Source organism: Neophocaena asiaeorientalis, unplaced genomic scaffold (genome assembly GCF_003031525.2).
Source record: "Neophocaena asiaeorientalis asiaeorientalis breed wild unplaced genomic scaffold, Neophocaena_asiaeorientalis_V1.1 scaffold83, whole genome shotgun sequence".
Classification (NCBI taxonomy): domain Eukaryota; kingdom Metazoa; phylum Chordata; class Mammalia; order Artiodactyla; family Phocoenidae; genus Neophocaena; species Neophocaena asiaeorientalis.
In genome coordinates, this window is record NW_020172867.1 from 1,793,121 (window position 1) to 1,818,412 (window position 25,292).

Genomic DNA, 25,292 nt, shown 5'->3' on the forward strand with positions numbered 1-25,292 from the left:
GATAAGTTTTCACCCCTCTGTTCCCACCCACCCCCAACCTTTCTCAACCAAGATATTTTTTGTTCTTCTGTTGGTTTTTTAACACAAAACTGAGGGGATGTGGTAAAACTGATGGGGTATGGTATTAAAGGTTTTGGTGACTGTAATGGAAAGCTTGTCAATGGACTGGCAAATTGAGTTAAGGTCAGTAAAGCGCCACAGTACAGGGGATTTCTCTGGCTAATTTCCAATGTACTGGCGCCTACCTTCTGAAAGTCATGTTTATTACAACTTGCTGTTGATTCACAACCTAGAGCAAATCTCTGAAAGAGTTTTTCAGTTACTGAGTCATTACCACTGTCTCTAGATGACATGGAAGTGTGCATGGAGGGTTTGTGGTGCTGGGGTTTTGTGGTTGCCCAGCATTAGCTACCTTCTCCTCACCTTGAGTTCTTTCTGCCTGTCCTAGGAAGAGAAGTTGGGTAACATCTCTGTTGCTGGATGCAAGGTCAGGTAGAAAGACAACAAACCTACTAAAGTCTCTTTGGAGAAGGAAGGAGCTAGATTAAAAATTGCAGCATGCACCATGGGTTTTGTGCTCACCCATGGGAAAGAAAAAACCATCCAAGTGAGATGAGAGTCTTAGATCCAGGGCTTCAATATGTGGGGCAAGTAGTTAATTCAAAGTGTGGCAATTATCTCCGCCTACATCTATGGGAAAAAAATAGTCTCTGAGACACAGGCCTGTGAAGAAAAACAAGATATGACTTTTCTTGTAAGTGATTTATTAAAACCGTTCTTCACTGTTTTAAAAGTATTTAAAAAGTATTTTAAAATATTTAATGAACACTATCATAGATCCATCTCCTTAGGGCCAAAATAAATCACCTAGTGTTTACTGAGCCTCTACCCAATGCCTTCCCGATGACCTAGGCTTAACCTAAGAATAGTGTAGCACGATACCCCTGTCCTATAAGCTCCAGTGTAGTTAGAACGCCGTTGTGTCTTGGATTGCCCCCATCTTTTCAGCAAAGCCACCTGTCCCTTCTCATTCTCTCTGTGTGAAGCCAGCATGGGAGTTGCTCTCCCAGACACTTTGGGTTCACGGCCACCTCTGGACCCATCCACACCAGGGCTCCTAACCAAACTGTGGAGGGAGCAAATGATTGATAAATATTTGGTTGACTGAAGTCTTTTCAATTGTAGATTAAATCTAAAAATTCAGTCCTTTTATTCTAAAGCCGTTCCTCTCTTTTTTTTTTCTTTTTCTTGCACCTCTCCCCTTTAATGTCATCTTCATGGTATCCTTCTACTTCCTGTTCTGCTACTCCAGGGATTCTATGGTTCTAGGGCAGCATTGTCCAATAGAAGTATATTGCAAACTATGTATGTAATTTTAAATTTTCTAGTAGCCACATCATAAAAGTTAAACACAAACAAGTACGATTAATTTTAATAATATGATAATATATTTTATTCTAACATACCCAAAATATTATTTTAATATGTAATCAATATAAGATATTTTGCATTCTTTTACTTACTGTACTAAGTCTGAAACCTGGTGTGATTTTACACCTACAGCACATTCTAATTCAGACTAGCCCCATTCCAGGTGCTCAGTAACCACCTGTGGCCACTATATTAGACAGCACGGCTTTAGAGAATATTTATGGTTAAAGTGCTGGGGTGTCCGAACCCCAGACATACAATGCCAAATTATATGACTGTTATCAGAGTATTTTTCTGGTGAGACAGAACGTAGAATTTATCAGATGTCCAAAAGGGCTGCTCTTCCCACTACCACCAGACTCCCGCCCCCAGTATCTTAAGAAACACAGCCTTGCTTTTAGCCTCTGGAACGACTCTGTCTTTTGACTCATTTTCTCTACTTGCCAGTTCTATTTACACTCCCTATTCTAACAAGACTCTCAGACTGTTATTAAACAGTTGTGAATTTAACTTATTCCTTTAAAATAGCACCTAGAGAGTGCTCAGAGTATTGACTTGCTTCATAGAAAAGAACCTCAAAGGGCTTCCCTGGTGGCACAGTGGTTGAGAGTCTGCCTGCCGATGCAGGGGACACGGGTTCGTGCCCCGGTCCGGGAAGATCCCACGTGCCACGGAGCGGCTGGGCCCATGAGCCGTGGCCGCTGAGCCTGCGCGTCCGGAGCCTGTGCTCCGCAAGGGGAGAGGCCACAACAGTGAGAGGCCCGCGTACCGCAAAAAAAAAAAACCCCACAAAAACAAAAACAAACAAACAAAAAAAGAACCTCCAATACTACCACAGCTGGTAGTTATAACAGCCAAAATAAAAGAGAAGTGTATTCGCCCTTCTACTTATGGTAATTCACTAGGAATAAGTTAGACACTAGACCCACCGTGCCCACATGGCATTCAGGAACTTCCCAAGATGTGCTAAAACATATCAACAGGGAAGGTTCTGGAAGGGTCAGCAATCGCTCACAGCACAGAGAATTTTATTCCTCCTTGTTCTCTTCATTGGGTTATTAACTCCAAAATTAATTTCTTGACATGGGCCAACCACCCACTTTCTACAGTGGCTAAAATATTTTTGTACAGCTTGTGATTTTCTTGGATGAGACTTTTCAAGACCCTTCACAGGATGTGGAGGAGGAGAGCCATTTGTTTCAAATACAGAAACTATGGCGTTAACATAGCGCTTCAATCTGAAAAAACAAGATGTCAGTTGAACACGATCCTTCTTTTATTTTGCTTTCTCTTAAACATAAATTTCTCTTGAGGTGTATAATCGCAGTATCTTTGTTAAGCTTTTCTCGTTTTGCTGGTTTTTGTTTTTCTCTCAACAGCATCGCTTAAACCTTGTGACTTAGCTCCTGGTGAGGGTTGGTGTTTCTAATCTTCCATCATAGGATAGCCCCTTTAAAAACTATCATCAGGAATGATTAATTATATTATTTGTGTGCATTTTATCAATTACTATTATTTGTGTCTAGTATTATTTGTGTGCATTAAACCCCCAAGTTTTAGTCGTATAAACCATATTGTTTTAGCGTGACTAGAAAAAAATTAAATAACCTGTGTAACTTTCAAAACACAAATGGAAAAGTCAGCCCCATAATTATTATTGTTTTCTGATCCATTTACCTTTATTTAAAATAAAAGGACTGTTCAGAATCAGGGAAAGATTTAAATTTCAATTTAACCTTACAAGCATTTTCTACTTTTTCTTGTTTCCATGACCAAAAAAAGGAAGACAAAATTCACTATGAGAATAACAAAAACAATTAAACAAAAATTGAGATATATTGATACTGAAGCCTAGCTATGCATAACATGCACCTCAGTGTGTATCCAGTTTTAAATGACAAATACTGAACCATGTAAAATTTGAGAATAATGGATTAACTATGCCAGTATCAAGTATTTTATGTTGATTGGTCTCCTTACCACCAACGTAATGAAGATGCTTTGAAAGTGAGATCTTACTATTCGTTTGATCTTCAGAAAAGGGAGATTTGACTTCAGTTATTTTTAAGATTGTTAATGCTTCTTTCTTGGCATCATTTCACTTTTTACTATGATGTAACCTCCAATTGCATCCTTTTTTCCTTCCCAGCACTGTGATAAATACTAAAAAGTTGGCCTTTCCTGCCCTACAGCCTACTTTAAAACTTGAAAACTGTAGGAAACTTGTAAAGCAAGGTTTTAAAATTTCTTGATTGAGTCACTTCCACAAATCCCTGGGCTCATTATGTAATGCCCCCTCAGTATTACAGAATTCTGTAAGTTCTCCTTTTACCTGGTGTCTCTTAATGAAAGGAAAAGAATATTGACATATTAAAACTATTCCAAAACCACTGCTTCTGTAACGTGGGGTGATGGAGAAATACCTAAACCATGTTTACAAGAAAAAATGAAATTTTGCAAATAATTTATTTCTTCAACAGAAAAAAATTGGGATGGGGAATACTTCAAACTCCGGATCTGTTTTGTACACAGGCTATTTCTAGCGGTACTTAAATATGCTCAACTGGATCCTGAGTCTCTATAGTGATCCGTCTAACACTTTTGAAAATGTAGCAATCAGTGTTGATTACTGCTTGATCAATTCAACTATTGGCAATGATAGTCATAGAGGCAGACCTGTTCCAAGTAACCACCCGTACGTTTGAATCAGTCTCTGCCATTTGTTCTTTATTTCCTCTTTTGTTCCATTTCTTCACCAGCCTGCCTTTTCCTTTTTCCTCTCTGAGAACTAAGAAATCCACTGGAATTATCTTCTGACACTTCTTAATCAAAGTTCAGAACTGTTTATGCAGTACTCTCTTTGGATACCGAGGTTGCAGATTCTCAAGTCGGGCACTCCAAGGGTTATAGAGAAGCATACAAAAAACAAAATAAGTACTTGGCCTCCCCAATTCCCAAAGGAGTTGAAATGTTTATTTCTGAAGATAAAATAAACACATGGCATGGTATCTTTTAGCTCAAATTCTTCTAAAGGAAGGCTCTGTTAACATCTGTGAGAAGAGAGTGGATTCATTTCTTATTTGATGACATTGGAAGGATTTTTCATTCTACCTCATCGTTCTGATATAGAACCTTTCTTTCTTCTTGTTCTACTAATTTATACACGTATTTCTGTAACAGACCCGATGCTTTTATGCATTTTTCTTCAGATAAGTCAGCAAATACATAGAATGAGACAGAGCAGTAAAGAACATCAAGTTTCTGTCAAAACAGTTCATAAATATTCAGTAGAGTTCTGCAATACATAGGAAGTTACGAAGATGGCATTAAGATACCAGTAAATCCTAAGAAAACCTATGCTAATCAAGCTATCACATCTTATTATATTTTATTCTTTTATCACTTTATTATCTCTCAATAATATAAATGTGACCCCCCACCCCCCCCAAAAAAACCCCTACAAATCCTAATCTGCTGTGGCGAGATAGAATTTCCATCTTATCCTGGGTCAGGATTTTCTAACCGTGATCTCACAGTCTCTTGGTAGATCTGAAAGCCTAACCTGGCAGTTAGGTTTCCAAACCACTCGCCACTAACGCAGTCCTCTCTCAGGCATGACCTTCTATTCAAATACTGCAGGCATTCCCTGTGGGAACGGGGCCTGGCTGCAAAAGGAGTCCTGAAAAAGGGCTTAACTAGTAGCACCCCCAAGTCCCCTCAGTAATCTAGCGCCCTCCAGAAATCTACGAAAACCCAGCGTCTTCCAAAAGGTTTAAGAAATTCCACCTTAAATGGCAGGTTTGAATGACCTTCTTTACGTGCTAAAAATGAACTTTGTATTATTCCTAAGACTGAAAATATATTGAAAGAAAGAAAGAAATAGGTTTTATCATCTTGCTTTATAAAAGTATCTATCCTCTTAAGTTATTCCAATATAGAGACGACTAGCAACATTGCTGCCTGTTCCTCATTTGTAGCAGACTCTTTCAATCAAAGGAGCACTGAATTCAATGATTTGCACTCCTGGTACATTGCTGTAGTTAAAAAGTATTTGCTCACCACAGGAGGCCAAGCAAAGGCTATTGACATGCTTGCTTGATGTATGAAAAGACAAATTAGTCCCCTATCCTATCTACCAGCAGGGTACAATGACCGGACATGGAAAAGTCAACTCAAACCACTGAATGATATATTTACATTTTTTTCCAGCAAACTTCAGTGTTACCAAATCAACTGTGTCAAGTGTTCAACTTGCATGCAAGCTAATAGAATGTGAAATAAATTTGAGGAAGGCCAGGTGGTTTAGTTGACTGCGTGGGATGGCACTAGTGGCTATGGCTTATCCTGGAGGAATCTTGGTAGCTTTGAGTGGGGAAAGGCAGAGAGAAAGGAGTTGAAACAAAATGCTGTTTCTGGATACGACTGCTTATTACTCATTGCCTGTCTCCGACACCTTATACACTCTCAGCTGTTTTCTAGCACTAAGCAATAAGGGAGAGGAATTTTTATTTTAGAGTCACTCAGCTTCAGTAAAGGTAGACCAAGTGAGCATGGTTGGAAACAGTCATGCTTTTCCTTCTTGTGCTAGGGAAACAAGTCAAATTCCCATGGGTCTGTTCCTTAATTAATAAACAGAACATGTTAATTTTTTTTTTTTTTTTTTTTTTTTTTTTTTTTTTTAACCACTGCGCCACCAGGGAAGCCCTGTTAATTTTTTAAAATTACCATATAAAGTGATTGAGTTTGGTTCTCACATGTGCCTTGTTATATAATTTGCACTAACCAGAAGAACACAATATTAAGGGGAAGAAATGCTGTACCTTTCCATTATGTAGGTCATAATTGTAGATCAAAGATGGGACCAATAATCAATATAAAATGAAAATTCTCTAAATTTCTGCTGTCAGTAATTTGAAGGGATAGTTAAGAAATAATAATTTGGGGGCTTCTCTGATGGTGCAGTGGTTAAGAATCCACCTGCCAGTGCAGGTGAGACGTGTTCGAGCCCTGGTCCGGGAAGATCACACATGCGACGGAGCAAGTAAGCCCGTGCGCCACAGCTACTGAGCCCGCGAGCCACAACTACCAAGCCTGCATGCCACAGCTACTGAAGCCCGCATGCCTAGAGCCCGTGCTCCTCAACAAGAGAAGCCACCGCAATGAGAAGCCCATGCACCACAACAAAGAGTAGCCCCCGCTCGCCACAACTAGAGAAAGCCCGCGCACAGCAATGAGGACCCAATGCAGCCCAAAATAAAGAAATAAATTTATTTTAAAAAAAAGAAATAATCATTTTATGAAACTTTGTGAAAATTCAGTTAATGAACAAATGAACTAGCAAACTAACCACAGTTTTGTCATAGATGGGGGAAAAAAGTTATAAAAGATAGCTATATTATCTTTCAAAGTTCCTTGTAAAACCTGCTCTTTCTCAGCATTTATAAAATCCTATGCTCAGTTAAACTCAGTTGGTTTCTATATAAGAAGTTATAGCTCTCAATGCATACGGCAAATACTTCTTGGGAATGAGAATATTATTATGGTGCTATATTGTAACTCATTTTAGAGTAGTAAATAATGTTATAATAATAATAATACCAGAAATAATAAAAGGAACCAACCTAAACTTGTCCAAATCAAGCACAGATAAAGCAAATTTTTTAAGCCTAAATATCCATCTTTTATTCATTCAACAAACATTTGTGATAGACCTCCTATGTACAAGACACTAGTCCTAGTTCTCAGTGGGCAAAGATTTTGAAGAGTTGCTAACTGGAGATTTGAGGGTACCTAATTAACTATAGTAATATAGGATTGAAACTCTATATATTTTTTCTACTTCAAGCTCACATGAAGCAATGTCTATTCATCAAGTAAAAAATCCCTGGTCTTGGGCTTCCCTGGTGGCGCAGTGGTTGAGAGTCCGCCTGCCGATGCAGGGGACACGGGTTCGTGCCCCGGTCCGGGAAGATCCCACATGCCGCAGAGCGGCTGGGCCCGTGAGCCATGGCCGCTGAGCCTGCGCGTCTGGAGCCTGTGCTCCGCAACGGGAGAGGCCACAACAATGAGAGGCCCGCGTACCATAAAAAAAAAAAAAATCCCTGGTCTTAGTTTCTGCAGTCTATTTTGAGGCACAGAATTTAGTGGCAGGTGAGTTCCAAGTCCATCTTACCTAGGCAGTCTTCGTAGGAGAGAGAAGCAAATCACACAAGGGTTTAGTGAGAAAAGAGAGTTAGCCAATAGGGCTTACAGTCTTACTTCTACCACTAAACACCTGGGTAAACTTGAACAAGCATTTTAACTTCTCAGAACTGTGACGTTTTCACCTATTAAATAAGGGGGGGTATTAATGGATGTTTTTCAAGTCTCTTCCAGCTCTAAAAATCTAATTAAATGAAGTGAAAACACTATGAGAAATGTTGAAAGTGATAGATAAATGTGGTGATGATGATAATGGCTCAAGGCCTGTGTATAAGTAGACTTCTGTCTACCCCCATATCTGTTTCAGTTTAGTACACCTGCTTTTGTGCCTTCTTTTGGCCCAAGAGTACATGGCAAAGCATCCTTAGCCCAGGGGATTGCCAGGCTGCCTGCCCTCAGCCTCCTCCCTCCATGGTGCCCAATGTTCTCTCCTGAATAAAAGTGAAGCCACAGGACAAAGGAGTTCAGATGTCCCTGCTCAGCCTCCCTGACTGCAAAGGTGCTACCAGAGAAGTGGTAGGTTGAGTCAAGCAGACTTTAACCAAATACTGGCCTTTTCTATACTCATATTCTTGTTCTGTAAAATCGGGGTCATCATACCAGTTCAAAAGATGGTTACGAGGATTAATCAAAGAAAGTATGAGAAGTATGTATACATAGTGGTAGTAGCTAATAATACTGTTATTGCTGTAGTCAAGGCTCAGAGCATGCATCACTTCTGCTGTACCCACAGCTAATTAAAGAGATGTTCCAAAGAGACCATGCAAACCCTAAGGATTCCTCACCAAAGTTACACAGGAATATACATGCCTGTCATCCATTCTTATCCACCAAACAGCAGCGACAATAGTGCTTATTTCTCACAAGGCAATTTCCTCTGCATGGTTTCACTGGATTTTCGAAATTAGGCTGTGAGGCACGTAAAGCAAGTCTTATTTCCATCCCAGCGCTCAGGCCACTGCGTTGCACCATTCCAAAGTGTGGCACTCCAGGGGGTGCCATTCATGTAGAATACAATGTGAGCGATACCCCCCAGGGTCCTGCAGAGCAGCAATACTGCCACTTTCAGAATAGGAAACTGAAGCTCAGAGAGGTTAAATGAATTGTCCAAGGTCATACAGCAGAGGAGGAAAAGATTCTGATCTCCAAGTCAGTTTATAACTCCAGCTATTCTGTGCTTTCCCCTACGCTGTGTGACCTTTATTACAGTACATACATGAAGACTATGACAGGGTCAAATTCCAGGATACCCCAAAGCCTAATATGGGATGGAGAGGTTGGCACTGAGAATTTGACCCTGTCACAGTCCTCAAGAGACTGAAGGACAAAGTCCTCCCCGTGTCATAGTGTGATGTGGCCCATTGCGACTCAGTCTTGCTCTAGACGCCCTATATACTCAGGACATCACTTTGTGGAGAGGAAGCGCCTGCACATCTAAGTAAATCAGGCTGTGGAGATAGTGGCCTGCTCCTCCTCCCCGTATGACTGGCTTACATGAATATTCAAGAACCAACACCCCTACAAAATCGATTGTGTCTCCCACCTGTGTTGTCATCTTATCACAATCTGTGCTGTGTGCCAAAGGGCACATTGCAGTGTTAAAGAAAGACTCAGAGTTTGAGAAAAGTGACAGAAATAGTTATTAAAGTGCTGCAATGGGGCTTCCCTGGTGGCGCAGTTGTTGAGAGTCCGCCTGCCGATGCAGGGGACGCGGGTTCGTGCGACAGAGCGGCTGGGCCCGTGAGCCATGGCCGCTGAGCCTGCGCTCCGCAGCGGGAGAGGCCACAACAGTGAGAGGCCCGCGTACCACAAAAAAAAAAAAAAAAAAGTGCTGCAATTGGACTCCACGTAAAATGAGAGTGACTTCCTCATACTCACTAACCTCCAAACAAAATAACCATCAAGAAATATTAAAACACACATTTCATTAGTTTCATTTAATTTCTTAATTGCTCCAAGTCAGTTTACCCATTTATTGCTGTGTGAAATGCTTAGAGGCAAGGCGCACATTAAAGGGATTATTTCCATGTAATCCCTCCCTCCCAGAGGGTAGGAACCCATCACTTATGAATCCTGATTTACGTACGCTCTGTAACAATATCAAATGGAGGAAATAGTTATTGTGAAATTATAGAGTCAGTAGTTGGGTACTACAGGAGAGCGTAATTTAATAGCAAAGAGAAAGTACCTCATTTTCAGTGAAAGGTATGCAAGCCTTTCTCAGGAATAGCTATTAACCAAACTGAATTTAGCCTCCCATTTTTCGGCCTCTACCTCTGTTAATTGATAGATGCTGAAGATGTGTTGACTGTTAAGAGTTTAATCAAATGGTGTCTGGGAGTCGATGTGATCATTTTACCGGGACTTGGAGTTCTGGGGATAATAATTGCTCTGAGTATTCCGCTCACTGTGACAGTGTGCCCGCCACCAGCCTTCCTTCTTGGCAGGAAAAAGAGTGCAGGCAGTCGGGTGGAATTTGGAGGGATGCTGCAAATTACACAGGAAAGGCAGGTGAGGTAGGAAGCGGTTCTAGGTAAATATCCACCAAGAAACTTGTGACGGTCTGAACTTCCGGCAGTTTCTGTAGCACATCATAGCTGGCCTGAGACCATTAAACTCCAGAGGAATGGGAAAGCCATTAGTGACCCGGGAAAGAGCTTTTTCTTGTTCTGTTGCTAACACATCTCTCCCTGCCATAGTACCTGTAACTCAGCTACATTATTTTAGGACCATGATTGCTATTCTTGGAAGGAGGTAAGAGTTATAGCATCAGAGGAGTACAGAGGTAAGGCCAGTCCTTACGAGTGTCTTCTGCCCCTCAGACAGCACACGCCCCAGACAGGGGCCACGCCTGACAGCATTGCAAAAGGCAGTGCTTCCATTCCAGGCTGGCCCTCTTCTGGTATTTGATATTCATTCTCTACCTTTAGCGTCAGCCTAATACAAAGAGTATACAAAATAAAACATTTTTTAAAGCCCTCAAGGAGGTTTGTACCATGTATTTTATTAGATTGAAGGCAAAACAAGCTGATACCAGCAGAAAAAAATGGCTGCTTCAGACCCCAGCTGACCTCTTTTGCATGGAAAATTCTCCATATGATTACAGAGCTAATGAGTAATAGTTAATGAAAACATTATGCCTTTGCATATATTTGTAAGCAGCACTTCTTCCATTTAAATTTACATAGAAATAAGCTGATATGTATAAATACACATCCTGGAAATCTGTGTATTTTAAGGAAAATCCTCATCCGCTATCTCTGGTTGTTTCTATACAAAGCTCAAACTTCTCAATAAGCAAACTGTAGAATTCAGTCAATCATCCGGTTGACACCAAACATGCAAGAATTTGATGATGCGTGGATAAAACAGCTGAAGTCAGGCCGACTCATCCACATTTCACAGAATGGTTTGGCTTTATGCAAACAACAGTGTATGAGAAAAAAACTGGGCTAAACAATTGCTAAATAAATACATGTGGGGAAAAAAACCTTTCTCTTTCAATTTCAAGAATCCTTAAGCTTGTGAGGATAAAGACTAAGGACCAGGATTGTTTCCGGAGGCTTCATAGATTTCCTTTTCTGTTCAGAAGCTGAATCGCAGTGGGGCTAAATTTTTTTTTTTAACATCTTTATTGGAGTATAATTGCTATACAATGGTGTGTTAGTTTCTGCTTTATAACAAAGTGAATCAGCTATACATATACATATATCCCCATATCTCCTCCCTCTTGCGTCTCCCTCCCCCCCTACCTATCCCACCCCTCTAGGTGGTCACAAAGCACCGAGCTGATCTCCCTGTGCTATGTGGCTGCTTCCCACCAGCTATCTATTTTACGTTTGGTAGTGTATATGTGTCCATGCCTCTCTCTCACTTCGTCCCAGCTTCCCCTTCCTCCTCCCCGTGTCCTCAAGTCCATGCTCCAGTAGGTAAATTTGAAAATGAAAGCCTGTGACAACTTTCTTTCCCACTCTTCTTTCTCTTCGCCCTCTAGGTGGAGCTGACAGGCAGCAGCGTCTTTGACTATGTCCACCCCGGGGACCACGTGGAGATGGCAGAGCAGCTGGGCATGAAGCTCCCGCCCGGGCGGGGTCTCCTCTCGCAGGGCACCGCTGAAGATGCAGCCAGCTCAGCATCTTCCTCTTCCCAGTCAGAAACCCCAGAGCCAGGTGGGACTTGCAATTCCAACATGTGGGTTGGTGGGCAGGACCTTTGCCAATGATTGCGCTTGAGTTGCCAGTGTGAAGAGACTATAAATAGGTCTAATGGTATTTAACAATTCCATGCAGCTTTCTGTCCTGGGCAGTAATTAAGTAAGGAAGAGATTTGAAAATAAGAAGACATTTTAATAAGTATAATCCAGAGATCTGATTTCAGGTGAACAACACATACAGCATGTACCCATTCCTTTAGTTTCTCTTTCAAATTAATGGAGGGAAAAGGTTCAGATTTGGAAAGCCGTCTGCCTTTCATTGTTACCATGGCTAAATGTAATGCATTTATTTATTATTCAGCAAAATTGATGGCAGAGACTTTTTGAATATTAGCTTGTGGAGAATTAAAAGTATTAGGGGCGTGCAGAAATCTTGGTGTTTTTTTTTTTTTTTTAAGCATCAGAAGGTACTTGAAAGATGTGAACAGATAAATTAAGGCTAAAAAGAAAACAGAAATGGCTACATTTTAAACTGCCTTTCCACCCTCAGTATTTAATTAGATCAATTGTATAGAGGAATGAACAGAGGTGACATTCCTCATTGGGATTCCTTCCAGGACTCTTATAGACTTTGCATTCAGAATGTTCCCATTTTCATTGTGTTGTACTGATGATAATTTAAGTATTAGGGGAAAATCCATTTATAAATTAAACAAAATGACTTGATATCCATCAGTCCCCTAGTTCATCAAGCTGTTCAAACACGGGGAAGATTGGCTGGTCGGCCTGGGTCTTCCGAGAGCGCTGGTAATTAGATCTGCGAAGGATTTATTCTTTGCTGATTGGGGCTTTAAATTAATTGAAGTTCCACATTTGTGGTTTTGTCCTTTTTGTACTTTTTTAGAGGAGATATTTCATATTCTTGTGTGGTGGAGTGCTTGGCCAAGCAGCAGTGGTTTAAATGTTAATTTTTCTCATGAGAAGTTTAAGATTTTTAATGAATCAAGGCCTGATTTGAAGTGCAAAGTTTTATTTGCTTACTTGGGAAATTATTTTTGCCCTCTAAAGACGTTTGTACTTTACTTGATATGTTGTTTTAAAACAGATTCGCAGCACAAAAGCATCTTGTGAAAGAGAAATGGAAAAAAAAAAAAACCCGAAACCTATCTTAAGGTTAATGTTAAAATAACTACATACTTCCAAGAAAATAATTTGGTCTGCTTAGAAGTAATCACAGCGTGTTTGCACACACAGAAGGGAAAAAACATATTTGCCTCTATTGGAAATATTTTAATTCCTTCTAGAATCAATCCATGTTTCCCCATTTAAGTTAACTGCAGCTTCTAGGGCATTATTTTGTAGCATTGGCGGGGGTGGTGGGGGGCATCCTTCTCCAGTGAACCCCATGCACGAGAAAAGAGTATTTAAGACTACTCTTTACCATTTAAAGATGAAAATAATTTTGTTCCAAGAGGTCGAGGGAGTCATATATCCTTATAGCATAGCTCACTGACTTCACTGAATAGACGCATCAGTGAGATCACTGGACCTGCTTTTTAGTCAATAGAATGTTTATATTTGGGCATATTTGAGAAGAAACACATGAAAGTAGTTTTCTACTCCATTCTGGAGTTGGACTGGGAAACGGGGCTGCTCATGACTCTTAAACACTCAGTGCATAAGAAATCAAGTTTATAAACCTTGGTATGAACTAAGACCTTGGAAAAGTGGACTTTGTTTCCCTGAATCACAAACCCGCAAGTTAAGAAGAATCTTCAACAATCCTTTAATCCAACCTCCAATTTATGCAACCATCCCTTTACAGCAAAACCAACAGATGCCCTTCCAATCTCTGCTGGCACTCATTCCTAACAGGAAGCTAAGGAACATACAAGGCTTCCCACCCCATTGGTGAGCAGCTCTGATAGAAAGTTATGCCTAATATGGAGCCGGAACCTACTTTGCTGCATCTTCTCCCCCACTGATCGGAGGTCTGCCCTGTGGGACAACACTTCAGATTTACTCTTCCCTCCCCATCGCAGCCTCTCAAATATATGAAGTCAGATTCACCAAATTCTTCCTCCCTCCTTCCTTCTCCTTTTCACATCAAACGACCCTCATTCCACAACCATTATTCAATGGCATGTTGCTAAGACCGTCACCATCCTAGCCACCCTCACCTGGCTGTGCTTCCATTTGTTGGTGACCCTCTAAAAATAGTGTTCTGAGAGCTGAGTGCAGCCTCTAGATGTATTGTGACTAGTACAAAGCAGAGGGACTGCCACCTTTCTTGGTTTAGGCTACTATACTCGTGTTATGCAGCCCACCGTTGAAGTAGGTCCTCTTGGCAGCCAGGTCCCACTGTTCATTCATATTGAACTTGATGTCTCCCCCAAACACATGTTAAGGGTGACTTGTACCTTGGAAGAGAAAAAAAAATCCACAGCCTATAAACCAGTTCTACTGGGATATCCTAAACTAGAGTCAAATCAACCCATTTAAGATTAAATATAAAAACTCTGATAGGGATTCCCCGGTGGTGCAGTGGTTGAGAGTCCGCCTACCGATGCAGGGGACACGGGTTCGTGCCCCGGTCTGGGAAGATCCCACGTGCCGTGGAGTGGCTGGGCCCGTGAGCCATGGCCGCTGAGCCTGCGCGTCCGGAGCCTGTGCTCCGCAATGGGAGAGGCCACAACAGTGAGAGGCCTGCGTACCGCAAAAAAAAAACCACACAAAAAACAAAAAACTCTGATAAATCCCATGCCTTCCATGAAGCACCAGGATGTGCTCAGTTCCACTTAGCCTCCTTTAATTCTAGTTATCAGAAAAAGAAGATACCTCCTTTGTACAAGGACACTTCATTTATCCTTGAAGTATGATTGAAATTTTACTTGGCTTTCTTTCCCCTGTTTTCCTGGCCTTCCTTGAGCCATCCTAACTAGTAAAATGGAAAACCCTGCTTTGCACATTCCTTAACAACTTGGGCTCGTCAGCAACAATCGCGTTAGGAAGTGTCTCTTGTTGGAGAGTGTATTTCTCACCATTAGAGAATGTTAAACTGGCTTTGCCTTAAAATTCTGTAGTGTTAGTTATTTGCAATCTTTGGCTTAAAAAGGCAATTAGATTGACTGCTCAAATACTGAAAGGCAGTGTAGGATGCTACCTTTAACTAAATATCTTCACTAATGCAGATCATTGCTCCAGGGGAATTACTTTAAAAGTTCATGTCAGGCACTACATCCCAAAGCTGCTTATGTTTCTTAAAAGCTGAAAGAACTTTAACAAGATTTTCTAATTCTTAATAACACGGAGGAACATTTTTGAAGACTGTTGTTCACTACATCATAATCTTTTAAACTCTGATAAAACACCGATTCTTGCTTAAAGAGTAGTATAATTTGGTTGGAAATCAGATATCAATATGTGGTGATTATGAAAATGAAGGAACTAGTAGGTATAGAATTTTTCAGGAGCCCTGATGTGTTCAGTGTAGCATTACTAGATGACTGAAATCTAAAGAACTTTTGGCATTATAATAAAAGGAAATTAGTGGCTAAACCAGCCTAAGAGGCAGTGATCCTGTGCCATAATAGGAATTCTTTTTCTTCGAACTGCCAGCCCTGTGATTGTCTTGTCTTGAATTAGTCTCAAGATAATGAGAGAGAGAAAAAAAAAAATCTGTTGACTGGACAGCAAACCCAAATAAATATTTTATATGTATGCACATTCGTTAATAGTTTAATAAATACATTTCTTTTAGAGAAAATTTCAGGCAGGCATAAGAAAATTAAATGGGTAGCCTACTTTAAAAAGTTATAAAGTTCTAGAATGCCTCTTTAGGGCTTGATCCAAGCATTTTGGAAGAGATTGCTCTGTGCTGCCCACAGCCTTTTCTCTGCTCCTGTGGGTTCCTGCAAGGTGGTGGGCACAGAACCTCTGGAACACGACATCTGGATGGCTCAGTTTGGTTTTGTGGATCTGCTTATATCTTTTCATCACTCTTAATGATTCTTTAATCTTGGGATTATGAGTGATATCCTTTAAAAGAAAATAAATTTCAGGGCTTCCCTGGTGGCGCAGTGGTTAAGAATCTGCCTGCCAATGCAGGGGACACGGGTTTGAGCCCTGGTCCGGGAAGATCCCACATACTGCAGAGCAATGAAGCCTGTGAGCCACAACTACTGAGCCTGCACTCTAGAGCCCGTGAGCCACAACTACCGAGCCCACGCACCACAACTACTGAAGCCCGCGCGCCTGGAGCCCGTGCTCCGCAACAAGAGAAGCCGCCGCAACGAAGGGCAGCCCCCGCCCGCCTCAACTAGCAGAAAGCCTGCGTGCAGCAACAAAGACCCAACGCAGCCAAAAATTAAAAAAAAAAAAAAATTCAGTGCTGCATCTTTTATATGCTTAATAAACAGAAGAGCAGCTCTTTCAAGAAATCCCGGAGGTACTTGAAATATCTCCGTATTTTGAAAGCAAAGAGTAATATTCCTTGGGTTAGGTCATCAAATTGTTGTGTTTCACTCCCTCCTTCTCCTTATTAAAACAGCTTGATATTTTCCAATTATAAAATTCATGCCCTTTGTGAAAAATTCAGAGAATGCAGAAAACAAAGAATAAAGGCCAACATACCCCCTACCCCAAAATAACCACTGTTCTTATACACTAGATATCCTTCTAGATTTTGTTTCTGTAAATATGTATACAAACATAGTTATGTAGTGGGATTTTCTGTTTGACTAAAATAAAACCATAACGTACATGCTTCTGGCAGCCTGCTTTTTCACTTAACCTCACAGGCCACTTTCCCTGTCATGTTTCTCACTTTAACAGAGAATTTCCTTTCTGTCTCCAGTGGTTTGTTTTCCTCTAGCTAGCAGTCAGCTCCCAGCCATGGGCCACTGTCAGGAGTAACATACCTGGGTCCTGCCTTAGAGGGCATTCAGCCAGGACCAGAGATTCTCGCTGCTTATTGAATGGGCACGAGCTCACGGAGGGAGAAATCAATACTGTAGTGGGGTTTAGACAATTTAGCAAATTGTATGAGACAGTACTTTTGGTGAAGAGTAAGAGTAACTACAGCAACATGGTTAACCGTTGGTTGTCTAAAGTAAAGGTTACCGTGTTTTGTCTAAACTTTCAGCAGATCTAGCCTGTTACGGGACGTTAAGATAACTATTGCACGAGTATGATCTCTATGCTATTACGCCTATTCTGTGTCCTGAATATTTTAAAGGCAAGCAAAACTGAAGCAGTTGAGTACTTGCCTGAATAGAAATAATCTGCATTTTCTACTTATGCCCCCGCGCTCTGGTAAATTTGATCGGTTCCCGATTCTACAGGAACTCAGTTCCTCTGCACTCGTTAGACGATTTTCATAATACTAGGTATAATTAAAGGATGAAATGTTTAGGAATAACAATAAAGAATGTAAAAATTTATCAGAGGATCTGATCAATATTTTATTTCCAAAGCGCTTAGATACGAGATATAATTGTACTTTTATGGGTGAATTATTTACCATCTAGTATAGGGTTGAGGTTCTCTGATTTTTTTTTTTTTTTTGTATTGGTTTAAGTTTCCTATCAATGAACTGAATTTAGAAGTCAGGCAAGGGGGGCTTCCCTGGTGGCGCAGTGGTTGAGAATCTGCCTGCCAATGCAGGGGACCCGGGTTTGAGCCCTGGTCTGGGAGGATCCCACATGCCGCGGAGCAACTAGCCCCGTGAACCACAATTACTGAGCCTGAGTGTCTGGAGCCTGTGCTCCGCAACAAGAGAGGCCGTGACAGTGAGAGGCCCGCGCACCACGATGAAGAGTGGCCCCCACTTGCCCCAACTAGAGAAAGTCCTCGCGCAGAAACGAAGAGCCAACACAGCCATAAATTAATTAATTAATTTTTTTTAAAAAAGGCAAAAAAAAAAAGAAGAAGAAGAAGTCAGGCAAGGGAAACCATCTTACTAACCTCACATCCAACCTCAGTCCCCAGACAATGTGACTGTATCTACAGCACTTTCTGCTGTACTGCAAATGTCAAACAGAAGGTGTAATGGATTTAATATTAGCGCTGGCCAAGGTGCTGAGGGAACTGTTAATAATGTCACTCCAGTTATTGATCTGAAGCCTTTAAAAATCAAAGAAAAGTGAGAGATCCCCTACTGGGGAAAGGCACACAGTGACTGTTTTTTATTGCCGATATATTTCTACATATAGAGTGGCAACTTTCTGAAATTATGTTATCACCATTCATCTCTGTGAGATTTTTGGAGTCATTATACGGTAAGATAATATCATGGAGACTGCTCCGCATGCCTAATGCTAGAAGATCAGGCCAAGTACTTTTAGACATAAATAGAGCTTGATAATTTGTGTAGTAACTACAATATTCAAGCTGTCAAATGATACGAGGTTTATTAGCACTAGATTTATTCGTGATGACAATGTTGCATCCACAGGAAGTGTGAAATACGAACTGGATAGTCATGAGGATGAGCTGTCTGCTCCTTTTGCCTTTCTAAAACTCTGAATACAAACCATGCAGGGACTCACTTGAGATAGAAATGAATTCTGTTCTTACAATTAGTTTACCTTTTCAGGAAACTGGTAATCCTTCAATCTGAAAGGCAGTTTCTGTGCAATGAAACTCCTGCTTTCCGTAGCCCCCGACTAATAAATGGAATGAAAATGTATAATTTATGTTGAATGTTTATCAAGCTGTAAACACACATTTAATTCCTTTCCATATTCATACAATACAAGCAAAGATAAATCCATCAGGTAATGTACCACGGTTATCTCTGATGGATTGAATATGAAGTGGATCTCTACTGTAGCTGTAGTAAAGATCCAGCCAAGTTTACGATTACCCAAAACTGGCCTGACTCCTGTTAGTGCCCGTGTGCACATATATGTGTCAAATCTAATCGTCAGAAAGCAGCCTAACAAAAAGTAATCTTTTCATAACCCAAAGAGGTCATCCTTTACGCGTAAACTCAGCTTTTATCCAAAAATTATATGTGCAAAATGATGTATTTCCCTAAGCTATGCCATCGTTATTGGGAAATGAAATAGAAACTATCTTTTGCCACTCCTGAATGAAGATGACGCATACACTCCAAAAACAAGCCAGTACTGTTACAGGGACTGCCTTGCCAAATGCAGAATGCTTCTTTTGCCTCAAAAAAGCTACACTGATGTAGTACCAATTTTCTTGCAGAAAGTAGGCTTTTCTTAAATGTCTCCTTTATCCCCAGCTAAGCAAAATAACCACCACAGAAGGAAATACATTTCTCCAGTGCTTTCTTCTGTCCAAGGCCTAGGAACACTTAGAACCTTAATTTGTGTTTGCTCACACTTCTGTGTGCTTGCACACTTCTGTGTGCAAAGGCAACCTTGTTTGTACTTCTAGGATCTTGCCTAAGGGAGCTAAAGAAAATAAGGAAAAATCCCTCCTCCCCAGCAGGCTGTGCTGGCCCAGCATCCCTTCCAGGTCAGCTCCCAGAATGCACAGCTGCAGCACAAGGCATCCTTGAGGGCTTGACACCCTGACCTGTGAAAAATCTGTGTTGGTGACTCAGCTACAGAAGGGCAGCCTCCCTTTTGTTTCCAGAGAAGATGCTGAATGTCAGCCTCGTTCTGTATGCCATTCTGAAACTAACTTTCTTTTCCAAAATTTAGATCACAGTGGTGGCAACTCAAAAATGTGCAACTTTTATCTAAATTAATATAATGGTATTTACAGGGTTGCAAATGGTTTGTTGAGTAATAGAAGCATGGGCCTCTTATCAAAGTACACAATAGGTTCACTCAGTTTATATGTAGGATTTTTTTTTTCCAAACCTTCTATTGAAGGTTTAGAAAATCAATTTTTTAAACCCATTATTTTTAACAGTTGTTTTATATAGCTTGCTAGGTCATAATTTTGACTTTCCTTTCCCTATGGTGATAAGGGGTACATTTCAAAGTTTCTAAAATGAAACCCAAGACAAGTTGTAAATAGATGACCTATTCTTCCCCATTTAAAACACAGGTGGCTGTCTTTGTCATTGGATATTAACAAATTAAAGATTCTATTTCTATAACTCTTGCCTTGAACAAAGCACAATTTATTTGCTTTTAATACATACGACTGCACAGAAATTTCACCCCTGTCCAAATGATACCATTCTGAATTCTTCATCTGCACTAAACAGCAGACTTATGAAGGATCAGTTACCTGGCATTGACTGAGCTTTGCAGGGTGCACAGATCAAAAGAGGCGGAACTGGCTGTAAACCATTTCCACCCCTGGTGAGCAATTTACTCATGATTGCTCGGGGAAAATACTGGAAATATTGCTTCTGTGTAAAGTTAGCAACTTCCAGTTGTCAGCTCTTTGCCAAGCGGTTATTCCCAAGTGTAGCTTTAGAAGCAAAGCCTACTCAGGCCACGGTGACAATGGTTGGCATTCATATCCTGCTTGGTGTATGCAGAGCACAGAAACCGCTAATTACAGGAGTTAATTCACACCCTATCCCTCTGAGGCAGGTCAGTGTGTTTTCCTTATTTTACAGATGGGGGAAAGCGATGGAAATTCTAAGTGGCTTGCTCCAAACCACACAGGTTAGCAGCCAAGATTAGCGGAAAGGGTAAAATATTAGGATTGCATAGATGGGAAGCCTAGGAACTAGGAACTAGATGGAGAAAGGAGTTAGGACTCTGATAGGTATAGAACCAGAGGAATTTCCTCTGAGGGGCTTCTGAAGTCCAGAGAGGAACCTAACAATGCCCTCATGCACGTAATTCATCGGGCTCAACCATCTTTTGTTTTTAAATATAGTCCCTCACTGAGGACTAAAATCCTCCATCTAATACTTTCTTCTTCCTTCATCCCTACATTGGAACTCCTTATACCACAATGAACAGTAGCATCTGAATCAATTATAGGCAAAACTATATAACTCCCCATTAGCTACCTCTCCTCAGCCAGGAGCACAGCCAGAATTGTCTCTGTGTGCTTGGTCTCTGCTCTGCCTTGGCCAGTGCGGGGCCAGGCTGTGTGCAGCTTCTCCAGGCTCTTCCTTTCAGAACAAGTCTCCCAAGGCAAAAGAGATGGAAGAAAAGCAAGAAGACCAATAGGGTTCATTAGGAGGTGGTCGTATCCTCCTGAAGATACCTGCTCATGAAACACAATCATGGTTTCTTGGGACCTGTGGGAAACATCAACCCATCTGTTAGTTAATAAAACTAGTTTGAGAGAAGAAGCACTTGTGTCTTTTCTCTAGTTGTTATAAACTAGAGTGAATTTTCTTTCAAGACCCGGACACACCTGATACTCGGGATTGTGTAGACTATTCAGTGACCATTGACCGCATGTCTGTCACATGTCAGACATTAAACGAAGCACTGAAGAAACAAGATGAAGTTCCCTGCCTTCCAGGAGCTGACCATCCTGTGAAGGGGACAGATCACTAATATAATGCAGGAGTGTGACGATGACAATCAAGGCGAGGTGGTATATGATAGGGTAGCATTGTATTATAAGCCACTGCTATTAGCAGTCTTGGCAGAACTATCTCAGGTTTGAAACTTCAACCCTGAAATTAACAGCCCAGGAACATTGCTTCCTTGGGAGCAGGTTGCATTGACATGCCCAGACATACACATACCATGACTGTCAGGGACTTTGATGCATATTGTTAAGGGACTTTTGCTTTTTGTTTGCTTAATTAGCCTGTAAAAATGCCAGCTACATGATAGGTTCACAGGAATGTGAGTTCTTCTCTACTGATCTTTCTGACTCTGTAGGAGTGTTCTGAATGGGAAGTACCCCCGAACTGCACCCCTTCCACTTGTACTGCACTGACTTCGCTAACTGTAATTCAGGAAATGCTGGCTTTGGAAAACTGTACTGACTCTCTCAGCTTTTTCTATTCAAAGTAAAACTTGTTGCAAATATTCTAGTATTAATGATGATATTAATAAATAACTTTTATTATGTTTTACCTATATGTTCCAATTACATGAGTAGGCATGTTTTAAGTAATTTATTTCTCAAGGTGTCCCTAAATGAAAATTAGAGATGGTAAATGGCTTGCCTCCACACCAGAGTAGACGGTGGCCCTGGGATTTGATCTCAGGCCATGTGTTTTGTTTTCAGCACTTTGCTAGGTGCTTACAGAGGACACAAGAGGTAAAAGATATGACACCTGCCTTTAGGAAACTGATCATCATCAGTAGAAAGTTTATACACAGTCAACAACCAGAGAAAAAGAGAAGCATAACACTGCTGCTGTGCTCGACTGAGACATCAAATTGGCAAGTGGTGTAATAAATCAGGGAGAGGCTAAATGACTGTGGGTGGCTTTGATGAACAGCGTTGACCTGCATGAAAACCAACCGAAGAGCAAAGAGGCAGAGACGTTCTTCCAGGAGACTCATCTCAAGGAACAAAGTGGGAGTGAGGACACTGCATTCAGGAGGCAGGAAAGAGCCCTGCCTTCCTCAACGAGGCGAAGATGCATGCTTATCCAGGATGGAGCCAGATCTCGGAGCAGCTGAAGTACCAGAGAAAAGCATCTGAGATGGGAGTGATAAGTAGTTCTGAGTATAACTCATTCAACAGAGCAGGGACCCGATGAAAACATTATTTTAACACTTATAAATACAAAAATAAAGTTTGAATTTGGAAGGCTCCTTCCTTGAGGGTCATATTATACAACTACCTGTGGCCTCCTGAATCCCTACACAACATAACTACTCATATTCATTGAACGGTTGCCAAGTGTCAAGCACTCTGCTAAGCCCATTATAGGCATTACCTCATTCGTTCCTCACAAACTACCATGAGGAAGGTATCATTATTTTTCCCGTTGTACAGAAGAAGGAACCGAGAGAAAATTTTCTTTTTAATTTGGAAAAGTCATACAGTTAGCAGCTGGAGAGCCTAGGCTTTAAAGCCAAGCAGCTTGACACCAGAGTTCCTCTTCGTAATCGTTCCACCAAGCTGCTTCTCAATATCTACCTAAAATAGCTGTCCAACCCCTACCTGAGACCACCAGCTGGGGACACTCTCCATCCTTCCTAGGCAGCTCTGACTGTTAGAACAGTCTTCCTGATGTTATGCTGATTCCTGTCTACTGGTAACTTATGTTCACTGGACTTATTCCCTGATCCTTTATATTTGCGAGAACATGAAGGATGTGTGGAATAGAGCAGACTGGAAGCAAAGGAAACCATTCAAGAGGCCATTTCTTTAATCGAGAAGCGAGTGAGTAGACCTTGAGAAGAATTATTGCAAAGGAAGAAACGATGATTTGGAACTAAGATAACAGAAAAAGGTAGAAATATACCTGTGGTCAGTCTTTAGCCAGGAGCTAATGATTAATACTCTAGAAATGATGCACGTCTCAAGCTTTCACATAATTAGGATTGATGACACCATCTGTCCACTTTCATTTTTTTATCAATTGGTAATAAAATCTGGAAATATTCAAAAATTACATATGCTATTTATCATGAAATATTAAGATGCACATTTCCTTAGGATTCAAAGCCGTTCCTCTTTATGGTTTACTAAAGTATCTTGTGCCTTAAGTAAAATGTCTGCTGGTCAGTGCCTCTCACTTGTCAGGGGATGTCCTCTCCACATAAAAACATCAGTAAGAGCAATGGTGAAATTGGTGACATAAAGAATTAAAACTCTACTATCCTGTGTCCAGCCGTCTCTTGGTTGACATTGGAGGAGGATTAAAATTATCTGTTGACCCCCCCAAATTACTGTTAGTCAAAATGAGATAGAAATTGATTTGATCGATAATATAAAAGGGAATTTAAAATGTGACCAATATTTAGGGAAATACTTTCCATTTCAGAAAAGTAATATAAGAGCGTAAAAATAACAAAATTCCGATAGTCTAGATATGAAAAACGTTCACTCATTCATTTCTTCACTCATTCAGTCATTATTTCTTTCACGTGCACGGGACAAGCTCTATCTTAGAATCTGAGATATGGTAGTTACTAAAAAGGTCCTTGTTCTCATAGAACATATATTCACATAAAACCACCTGACAAAAGGATTTCAGTTGAAAGATTCCATTTCATAAACAAGAGGTAAATCTTTACATCAGACTGTAATGGACCTGTTGGGCCTCCTCTGCTTCTAAAATGCAGAGCTGACACAGATTCTAAGCCAGTACTTCCAAAATGCATTCTTTATCATAATTGCCCTGTGCAATGCTCTTCGTGAAAAGGACCCCCTAGTTAGTGTAGAGGAAAAAGCTTCAGTGCACATCTTCTCACTGATGATCAACAATGAACACTAACTTAGTGAAGATCTGAAATATGTATGATCAGTAAGTCTATTTATTTTGTTTGAACTAGGCTCTCTAGTCTATTTATTGTTTGAACTATAGGAAACTTTTTTTAGAGAGAAACTCCTACTAACACCCCAGAAACACGTAATGAAGCCCTTGATCTTGTTTCTGCTACCGGAAGCCACTCCTCCCATCCATGCCAGTCTCTTCTTCCAGGGCAGGCATGATCACAGTCTGGCCAGTCAGCTCAGAGGTTGAATTATCCAGTTCCTCTGGTCATTCTCCCAATTGTCTCTCCTCAGTCCTCAGGGTACCCTTCAAGCTTTCCTAAAGATGAATCTAGTAATTAACTGAAAAGTTGTAAGACAAGACCTGTCAGTTCCAAGTTTCACAGTTTTTAGAGCAGCCCTGGGTTTTGATTGGCAGGTCTCACATCCCTCTTTCACCCTGTCTTCTCTAATTTTCATTTAATAAGCAGAGCACAAACATCTCTGGTTTCCCACCCACTAAAGCAATACACTGATAGATTTTGGTGTAAGGGTATGATCATGGCTACCCAGGGTTCTGTTCATTGCTCCCCTCCCCCGTGATAACCCTAACCAGTTACCACTGGTTGCAGAAACAAAAATGTCAGGATACAAGAACAAGAATGTGAATACAAGAACAAGAATGTTAAGGTGGTGAGACAGGAGACACAGTATGGTGGTGGTAATCAGTTCCTACGTTGTTTTCTCTGATTTGTAGCAATTGCACTGCCCATATTATAGATTTTAAAAATCCGCAGTCTGGTTAACTTGCAGGTTACCCGAATAACTGAGAATTGATGACATATGAAGATGACAACCCTAACCCGAATTGCAGGACATTCTCGTGATACTAGTTTCTGTAGCAGTTGCAAATATGTAAGTGCACAGGGTCCTCCTGGCTCTGTCCCTTATCAGAAATTTGACCTTGATCAAGTTAATTAACTTACATGTGCCTCAGTTTCCCATTGTAAAATGTTGGCCCGCTAGTATATTGAATAGTTCGGAGAGTGGGGTAGGAATAATGAATCACCTGTTGGTTTTAACTTCATATGAATTAACATATTAACATTCCTTATGGTGTCGTTAATACATCTAAAATGCTTAGAACAATAGCATGGAGCATCATAAGTGTTCAGTGAGTGTTGTCGTTATTATTCATTCTGTTGAGTTAAGCCTTCTCTTATCG

General features: G+C 40.8%; 1 protein-coding gene across 1 annotated transcript in view; it reads left to right on the forward strand.

The window, feature by feature from the left end:
* Positions 1-25,292, forward strand: part of NPAS3 (neuronal PAS domain protein 3) — a 757,526-nt gene that overhangs the window by 619,451 nt on the left and 112,783 nt on the right. Inside the window, exon 6 of the mRNA XM_024741993.1 lies at positions 11,627-11,801. Coding sequence (XP_024597761.1) covers positions 11,627-11,801 — 175 coding nt within the window. The remainder of the gene's footprint in view (positions 1-11,626; positions 11,802-25,292) is intronic.